Raw genomic sequence first — 9,988 nt, forward strand, 5'->3', positions numbered from 1 at the left:
ACCTGAACTAGGGAACTGAGTAGACAAGGAGCAAGCTGGTAGCGTTAGGGAGGAGGGGCAGGATTGATGAGAGTTTTGTTTGACTGGACAAGGCAGCAAACCTGAAACTGGTCATCCGAAAATTCTCTGCACTTTGCTGTCCCTCCAAGGGGGCTGCGATAACCGGTATTGACCATACCCCAAATTAAACCGCTCACCTCTCGACACCGAGGACGAGGTCCCCAGGGCACGTTCTAATCTTGTTCTGGGCCTCCATGTTGATCATGTCACAGGCTTCAGATCCATTTATGCTGGTGATCAGGTCTCCGACCTGGAGATCCACTAAATCTGCTTTGCTCCCATTGATCACCTGTGAAACATCACTGTCAGTCTGGACAAAACAACCCAAGGTCACAAGCATCTTCCAGCCTAACCCTCCTTATTCAGTGGGGAATATTCTCACCTGAGAGTCAGAAGGTACTGGATTCAAATCCCACTCCAGGGACTTCAACTCATAATCCAAACTGACATTCTCTGTTCAGCGCTGAGGGAGCACCGCACCGTCGGAGGGTCAGTGCTGAGGGAGCGCCGCACCGTCACAGGGGTCAGTACTGAGGGAGCGCCGCACCGTCACAGGGTCAGTACTGAGGGAGTGCCGCACCGTCGGACGGTCAGTGCTGAGGGAGCGCCACCAAAACCAGTCACCTTGGCAATGCTTGTTGGGTAACATTATCACACATGCGATCACAGGGAAGTATTACAACAAACCTGCTTTTTATATCTGTTACATCAAAATTGTACAGACAGGAAAGGAACCAGTGCAATGCCCTGCTTATGATTTACTGAGCTAAGATGCCTATGGTCAAAATATCATGTGTGGAGCTATCTGGTACCAAACAGTGGCTAGACTGGCTAAAAGCAGGTGTGTCTAGTCTAAAACAGGACCTCTGGCCATGCTAAATAAAGGGCTAGAAAGGTGAATATGTCTCTGGGTTTTATACACAGGGAGACCTGCATTTATGTTGAGTTTGGACTTGGACTTTGGACTTTGATTGGAACCCAGTTAAATATTACAAAGGAATAACAAAAATAAAAACAGCTGGATAAACTCAGCAGGTCTGGTAGCATCTGGGGAGAGGAACACAGTTAACATTTAGCTCTTCAGAACTGTTGAAGAGTCAGACAGACTCGAAACTCGAGGACTCGAAACGTTAACTGTATCCCTCTCCCCAGATGCCGCCAGACCTGTTGAGTTTATCCAGCTGTTTTTATTTTTGTTTCAGATTTCCAGCATCCGCAGTTTTTTGCTTTTATCTAAATATTACAAAGGCTTTGGGCTCCCATTTGCATTGAAACAAGATGTGGGGAAAATATCTAAATTGAAGACTAGTTTTGAGAGGGGATAAAGTGACAGATTGCTCCAGCCAATTGGAACCAATTTCAGCAGCTGCCCTGCAAGAGACTTCGTTTCCTGTATTTAAAAACAAATTAAAGGAGTGCGGAGGGAGCGCGAGAGAGACACGCAGACAGACGGAGCGAGGGAGAGGCGCGCACAGAGCGAGAGAGACACACAGAGCGAGAGAAAGGCACAGACAGAGCGAGAGAGAGAGACAGAGACACAGATATAGAGTGAGAGAGACAGAGACAGAGACACAGACAGAGAGAGAGGGGGAGACAGAGACACAGACAGAGGGAGAGAGGGGGAGACAGAGACACAGACAGAGGGAGAGAGGGGGAGACAGAGACACAGAGATAGAGTGAGAGAGACAGAGACAGAGACACAGACAGAGAGAGAGGGGGAGACAAAGACACAGACAGAGGGAGAGAGGGGGAGACAGAGACACAGACAGAGGGAGAGAGGGGGAGACAGAGACACAGACAGAGGGAGAGAGGGGGAGACAGAGACACAGACAGAGGGAGAGAGGGGGAGACAGAGACACAGACAGAGGGAGAGAGGGGGAGACAGAGACACAGACAGAGGGAGAGAGGGGGAGACAGAGACACAGACAGAGGGAGAGAGGGGGAGACAGAGACACAGACAGAGGGAGAGAGGGGGAGACAGAGACACAGACAGAGGGAGAGAGGGGGAGACAGAGACACAGACAGAGGGAGAGAGGGGGAGACAGAGACACAGACAGAGAGAGAGGGGGAGACACAGACAGAGAGAGGGGGAGACACAGACAGAGAGAGGGGGAGACACAGACAGAGAGAGAGGGGCAGACTGAGACACAGACAGAGAGAGAGAGGGGGAGACAGAGACACAGACAGAGAGGGGGAGACAGAGACACAGACAGAGAGAGAGGGGGAGACAGAGACACAGACAGAGAGAGAGAAGGGGAGACAGAGACACAGACAGAGAGGGGGAGACAGAGACACAGACAGAGAGGGGGAGACAGAGACACAGACAGAGAGGGGGAGACAGACACACAGACAGAGAGAGAGACAGACACACAGACAGAGAGAGAGACAGACACACAGACAGAGAGAGAGACAGACACATACACAGACAGCGACAGAGAGAGAGAGAGAGACACAGACAGACAGACACAGACAGAGAGAGACACACACAGGCAGGCAGACAGACACAGCTATAGAGAGAGAGAGAGAGAGACACACACACACACACACACACACACATAAAGAGAGAGAGCCAGAGAGGAGTGGTGGTTGGGGTGAGGGTTGGAGAGAGAGAAAATGAAGTGACTGTAAACGGACATTGTTGTAAAAACCCAACTGCTTTTTTTCCAAATGAACTGTGCCAATGCCACAGGCTGACTGCAGTTCCAGTTTACATGGACTGTCTCCTTTCTGATGCCCTCAGGCTCCTCTAGGGAGGGGTGATGAATGCAGCTTTGCGAGTTACACCCATTCTCTGGGATCAAATTAAAAATAAACACTGGCAAGGCAGCTCGTCTACAAACTGGCTTCAGACATCAGATACAGGGCACCAGGCATGTGGGACCATCAGAAACCACAAGAGTTGTACAGACTGGAAACTTTAACCCTCTTTCTCTCTCCACAGATGCTTTCAGACCTGCTGAGTTTTTCCAGCTTTCTCGGTTTTAATTTCAGATTTCCAGCATCCGCAGTATTTTGCTTTGATTCTATCCGGGGTGTAAGGTGTCTCAGCATCAAGAAGCACAGGGTGTGTGTGGCACAACATCACCCACCTCATCCAGACTGGTTACTGACCGTCCTGACAGTGGAAACAGTTTCTCTCTACTCTCATCCTATTAAAATCACTCACATCCACCAAATGGGTGATTATATCTCTTCTTCCCCTTCTCTATGATAAGGAGAACAAGCCTCATTTCTCCAGTCTTCCCCAGAGATATTATCCTTTATCCTGGAGCCTTGGCAGTGAATCCCTCTCTCGAAGGCCTTGGCTTCTTCCGAAGGTGTCGGGTGGGGTTTCCCGAATTAGACACGATTCTGTTTGAGGCTGAGCCAGAGTTTTGTCAAGTTTGACATAACTTCAATTCCTGAAAACTCTTCCCCTCTGTTACTAAAACCAACAATTTTGCACATTAAACACCGTCAACCACAAAGCCGCAAACTAGCCAAACGGCAACAACTGCCCAGCTCACTTTCCATCCTCCGGTCAACTCACCGCCGCCTCCTCACCCCCACCCCCACCCCCACCACCGTCCCCCCCGCCCCCACCCCCACCCCCACCACCGCCCCCACCACCGTCCCCCCCGCCCCCACCCCCACCACCGCCCCCACCACCGCCCCCACCCCCGCCCCCACCACCGCCCCCACCACCGCCCCCACCACCGCCCCCACCACCGTCCCCCCCCGCCTCCACCCCCACCCCCACTACAGCTCCCCCCCACGCCACAGCCTGTCCCAGGGCTGCAAAACAGTCTGGGAGCCTGAAGGAGGGGGTCTGAATGTTGGGGGCCGGGGGAGATTGCCAATGACTGGGCACACAGAGCTTCAGGCTCCAATAGAAGAAAGTCTCACTGCTTTCTTCAGGGATGGAGAAGATTGGGGAACAATCTCAAGTCTGGGAGACAGAATACTACTTGCCAATCAGTTAAAGACAGGGGAACTACAGAGGGTTACGTTAGCAGCAGTTAGATCCAGAAACTGCAGAGTGCAGACAGACAGGAAACAGGTCGATCATAGCAAGCCAGCCCATCGCCAGGCAGCGCAGCACTCTAACTGACTCAAAACCTAGCTCAACCCACAATACCGGCATTGGAAAGATTAATCCAAGACCACACACCCTCCCCTCCTCATCTCTCCACACCCTGAGACTGAGTCAGCCAATCACTAGGCCAGGCCAGGCCAGGTTAGTCTGCAATTGTCAAAGGTTACTTGCTGCTCAGGATGAGGCAGTACACTGACCTCTGCCCCTTCCCAAACCCCAATCTCACCGACTGTGGAGCTTTCCTGAACTGAGAGGGTTCATGTCAAAAGGAAGTGATGGTGAACTTGGACAAGGCCCGAATGAAGCCTCAGTTGGATCAAAGCTCTGAACAGCCTGTTTGAACCAGGGGAATAGGGTTCTGAAGAAAAGCCTGAAAAGCATTAGCCTTTCACTACAGCAGAGGGAGAGGGAGAGAGGGAGAGAGGGAGGGAGGGAGGGAGGGAGGGAGGGAGGGAGGGAGGGAGGGAGGGAGGGAGGGAGGGAGAGAGGGAGGGAGGGGAGAGAGGGGAGAGAAGGGAGAAAGGGGAGAGGCCAGGGGCTGGGATAGATGGAATTAAACATGGTTGTTCCTATTGGTTAGCCATTCAATAGGGAGACAGACTGAGGACCCTTTACTGAACAATAAAGGGGAAAGTCTGAAGAACTATTTCAGTGTGGTGGGTGAGTGAGGGAGAGACTGGAACGTTATTTAATCAAGAATTGGGCAAGAATGTTAAAAGTGATCCAGAAATGAACCCTTTTTGACTTCATTGCCAGAGGCCATGAGTCTTTCCCAGTCCTTACCTGTCTCCTGTTTCACTACAGTTCAATGGCAAATCTCTTTCATTACAATTATTGATTTATATTCCTCAATCTCATTGACTGGTTTTCAATTCTGGACTCAGGCTATTTCCTGTCTTCTCGAAACAGAGTTACACTGCCTGAGCCCTGCAGAACAAATGGAGGAGTCCTTCAAAAGGAAAACACTCCGAGAAAGCGAGGGGAGTGAGACTCATTGGGTCACCCTTTCAAAGAGCTGGTACAGGTACAGTGGGCCAAGACTCTCCTTCTGTACGAGAAGATTCTCTGGTTCTTCCCAATTTTTCCATTGGATTTTTAAAAAAATCAGACCAGTTCAATGAAAAAAGGCAAAACGATGTCACTGGACCTGCAGCTCGCGAATTCTTCTGGGATGCTCAGTGTGTATGGAGATTCCCTAGCGGCCTGTCGAAAGTCTCTCTCAGGACTGATTACAGACATAGACAATTCCTCAAATCTTTCCCACTTCAAGAACAAAGAACAAAGAAAAGTACAGCACAGGAACAGGGCCTTCGGCCCTCCAAGCCTACGCCGATCATATTGCCCGTCAACTAAAACATTTTGCACTTCCGGGGTCCGTATCCCTCTATTCCCATCCTATTCATGTATTTGTCAAGCTGCCTCTTAAACACCACTATCGTACCTGCTTCCACCACCTCCTCTGGCAGTGAATTCCAGACACTCACTACCCTCTGCATAAAAAACTTGCCCCGCACATCTCCTCTATAGTTTTCTCCTCTCACCTTAAATCTATGTCCCCTAGTAATTGACTCTTCCACCCTGGGAAAAAGCTTCTGACTATCTACTCTGTCCATGCCACTCATAATTTTGTAAACTTCTATCAAGTAGCCCCTCAATCTCCGTCGCTCTAGTGAGAACAATCCGAGTTTCTCCAACCTCTCCTCATAGCTAATAACCTCCAGACCAGACAGCATCCTGATAAACCTCCTCTGCACCCTCTCCAACGCCTCCATATCCTTCTGGTAATGTGGCGACCAGAATTGCACGCAATATTCCAAGTGTGGCCTAACCAAGGTTCTATACAGCTGCAGCATGACTTCCAGCTTTTATACTCAATACCCCTGCCAATGAAGGCAAGCATGCCATATGCCTTCCTGACTACCTTATCCACCTGCGTTGCCACTTTCAGTGACCTGTGGACCTGTACACCCAGATCCCTCTGCCCATCGATGCACTTAAGGGTTCTGCCATTTACTGTATAATTCCTGCCTGTATTAGACCTTCCAAAATGCATTACTTCGCATTTGTTCGGATTAAACTCCATCTGCCATTTCTCCGCCCAAGTCTCCAACCGATCTATATCCCTTGTATCCTTTGACAATCCTCTTCACTATCTGCAACTCCTCCAACCTTAGTGTCGTCTGCAAATTTACTAATTAGCCCAGTTACATTTTCCTCCAAATCATTTATGTACACCACAAACAGCAAAGGTCCCAGCACTGATCCCTGTGGAACTCCACTAGTCACAGCTCTCCATTCAGAAAAGCACCCTTCCACTGCTACCCTCTGTCTTCTATGACCAAGCCAATTCTGTATCCATCCTGCCAGCTCACCTCTGATCCTGTGCGACTTTACCTTCTGTACCAGTCTGCCATGAGGGACCTTGTCAAAGGCCTTACTGAAATCCATGTAGATAACATCCACTGCCCTTCCATCGTCGATCATCTTTGTCACTTTCTCGAAAAACTCGATCAAGTTAGTGAGACACGACCTCCCTTTCACAAAACCATGCTGCCTCTCACTAATACGCCCATTTGCTTCCAAATGGTAGTAAATCCTGTCACGAAGAATCTTCTCCAATAATTTCCCTACCACTGATGTAAGGCTCACCGGCCTGTAATTTCCTAGATTATCCCTGCTACCCTTCTTAAATAATGGAACAACATTGGCCATTCTCCAGTCCTCTGGGACCTCACCTGTAGCCAGTGAGGATACAAAGATTCCTGTCAAGGCCCCAGCAATCTCCTCCCTTGCCTCCCTCTGTACACTGGGGTAGATCCCATCTGGCCCTGGGGACTTATCCACCTTCCTCACACTGTCTGGCAGGCATCACCAAACCAGAGCTCACTGAATAGATCGTCGGCATTCAGAGATGGTTTGACCAAATGTCACCCATCTTATTCTCTGTATGGATCTCCCTGTGGTGAGGGTTGGAGCCCAGGGGACAAGCCAAGGAGAGATGGAGCTTTCAAGTTACAGAGAAGTGAAATTGAGATTCCAGAGGGTTTCATTTGTGTCTGAATCGCCTCAATCCTCCAGCACAGGGAAGATCCCTCCCGTATCACAGTGTTATCTCTATTTATGCTCTGGATTCAGACAGACCTCACAACACAGAGAAACGACACAGGGCTACAGGCCAAGCGCTGGAAAATGGGATTAGAATAGATAGGTGCTTGATGGCTGGCACGGACACGATGGGCTGAAGGGCCTGCTTCTGTGCTGCATAACTCTGACACTGGAATGGAACTTGCTGGGCCTCCCTATTCCTCCTGGTAAAGACTTGGCTCGGTTTGTCTGAAGGTTGAAGTTGCTGAGATCCTATTCCAGTCCTGGTTCACTCTGCAGGTGCCACAAGGAGACACTCGGCTCACTCAGGCAGCCTAAGGAATGTTTCACAAGCCAGCAGCTCGGCAACACCCCAGCCCCTCCAGCCAGCCTCTCTACAACTGGGACCTGAGCAGGCTCTCAAACAACCTGTCACATTTTCTCACGCAGAACCCAAACTGATCATCGCTGTTTAAGCAAATGCTTCCTCCCCCCCCGCCCCCTATCCTGCCTGACACTTGCAGGCTGTGCCCTTGTCTGGGATCCAGCATTTCTCACAGCCTCACAGCAGCGAACAAGCCTGAACCCAATGCCCCATCAATTTAACCTTCGCCCAACTTAACCCAAGCTGCAAACTCACTTCTCCTCCCCCCCTGCTCAGCGCCCACACCCCCCCTGTCCCAGTCCCTGTCCCTGTCCCTGTCCCAGTCCCTGTCCCTCCCCCCCTGCCCCTGTCCCTCCCCCCCTGCCCCTGCCCCTGTCCCTCCCCCCCTGCCCCTGTCCCACCCCCCCTGTCCCAGTCCCAGTCCCAGTCCCACACCCCCTGTCCCTGTCCCGGTCCCGGTCCCACACCCCCTGCTCAGCGCCCACACCCCCCCTGTCCCTGTCCCAGTCCCACACCCCCTGCTCAGCGCCCACAGCCCCCCTGTCCCACACCCCCTGCTCAGCGCCCACACCCCCTGCCCCTGTCCCTGTCCCTGTCCCACACCCCCTGCTCAGCGCCCACAGCCCCCCTGTCCCTGTCCCTGTCCCTGTCCCTGTCCCTGTCCCTGTCCCAGTCCCAGTCCCGGTCCCAAGCGGCTCACCTTGGTCACTGTGATGAGTTTGTTAAAGTCCCGGCCGCCAGTAATGCGGAAACCCCAGGGGCCAGGAGCCGCCAGTCTCACAACCCGAGACATTTTCCTGCAGCTCATCAGCCCAAAGGGGCAGCAGCCGCTTCAACACACAAGCTCCCGCCCCTTTCAAAGCAGCAACAGCAGCCCCACCCGCTTCAGCCTGCAACACGCCTCCCTCCCTCCCTCACTCACCCACTGCTGCTGTTCACCTGAAACAGGCTCCTCCCCAAACCTGGCAATCTCCCCACCCCCTGCTGCCAGGCACATCAGCCCCCCTCCCCCCCCCCCTCCCCCCCCCAGTGCCAGGTCCCTGTCTCTCAGAGCAAAACCGAGTCCTGGCACATCACTGCCCTCAGCCCCAGCTCAGGCAGCACTGAGTGAGGCACCTCACAGCACCTCCCTGGCTGCTCATAGCTCACCCTGCTGGAGGGAAGGGACTGAGCTCAGCTGTGCCGCTACATACAGTCGAATAGCCCTCCAATTCAGGGACGTTCTGCAAAAGTGTTGTCAGGGGGAAACTGTGGTAATTGTAAGTTAAACCTTTTCTTACTGTTCTGGGGAATCATGTGACTGTCCAGATGAATCAGCCCTGAGCACCGGGAATTCTTAGAAGCGGAGTTTTTTTTAGCCTTGGTTTAGGGACAAGTATGTCACCTCCTCAGGAGTCTGTAAATAAAGTTCACCGTTTCTTCCAAGAAACCAGCTCTGCATTCCAACTTTATTACAGGAATAGAATTCAGTGTGGATTCTTGTACCACTCAGGTTAACCTGGTTTAAGAAAATACAGCTTCTCTCCTAAGTTCCTGCTAACTCTCAAGAGGGATTCATTCACCAGACCTGGAGCCAGATGCAAACCCACAGCAGTGAAACACCGAGTATCTATTGCAGGTGAAGCATCTTCAGCAACACACAAAGCCCCTCGATGTTTCAGGAATCACTTGAAAAACTGAAGGCAGTCCTTTGATTCCTGCTCTGGCAATTCCCCAATTCTAAACCTCTCGTCCTCTTGCTGAAATCCCTCCATACCCCCTTCCTATCTCTGCTCCCTTACCCCCAACTCTCCAACCCCTGTCCAGCCACTCTCTCTTCCTCCATTTCTTCTTCCTTCCTTCACTCTATTATTATAGGGGGGGAGGGAGGGAGGGAGGGAGGGGCATGCCTTCAGCAACATCTCTAAACTTCTCCACCATCCTTAAAACACAGTCCTTGACCAAGCTTTTGGTCACCCATCCTTTGGCACCTCAACTCTTTGGCTCAGTATTTAACAATGCGCCAGCAGCAGCAGTAGCTGTGAGGAGCGCTCAGGATCAAGGTCAGCCCATTCCACTTGTCAGCAGCTCCCAGCTTCTCCGGCACATCACTCCTCATTCGCCCCCGTAACCTCCTCCCCAAAATCTCTCACTCGCTGCCCCCACCTCATCCCTGAGATTACTCTGGGACCCGAAATCTTCAGCTCAGATCCCAGCATTTCAATAATGCTGGTCAATAATTGTGGGCTGCCTCCTGATAGTTTTGTTATAAAAGCCCAGCCAGCTCCCTTCCAAGTGCATCCTTCAGTGAAGGAGAATGTGCCAATCCTGGGCCACACCTGACTCCAGCACCACGCAATGTGGCTGACTCCATCCTGATACCCTTAGGGCAGCAAGGGAGGGGC

General features: G+C 51.7%; 1 protein-coding gene across 1 annotated transcript in view; it reads right to left on the reverse strand.

Moving 5' to 3' along the window:
- pdlim2 (PDZ and LIM domain 2 (mystique)) overlaps positions 1-8,470 on the reverse strand; it is a 17,355-nt gene extending 8,885 nt beyond the window's left edge. The window contains exon 1 of the mRNA XM_078565364.1: positions 8,305-8,470. Within this exon, the coding sequence (XP_078421490.1) occupies positions 8,305-8,412 (108 nt within the window). The 5' untranslated portion in view covers positions 8,413-8,470. The remainder of the gene's footprint in view (positions 1-8,304) is intronic.
- Positions 8,471-9,988: the final 1,518 nt, after the last annotated feature.

This window comes from Cetorhinus maximus, chromosome 20 (genome assembly GCF_964194155.1).
Source record: "Cetorhinus maximus chromosome 20, sCetMax3.hap1.1, whole genome shotgun sequence".
Classification (NCBI taxonomy): domain Eukaryota; kingdom Metazoa; phylum Chordata; class Chondrichthyes; order Lamniformes; family Cetorhinidae; genus Cetorhinus; species Cetorhinus maximus.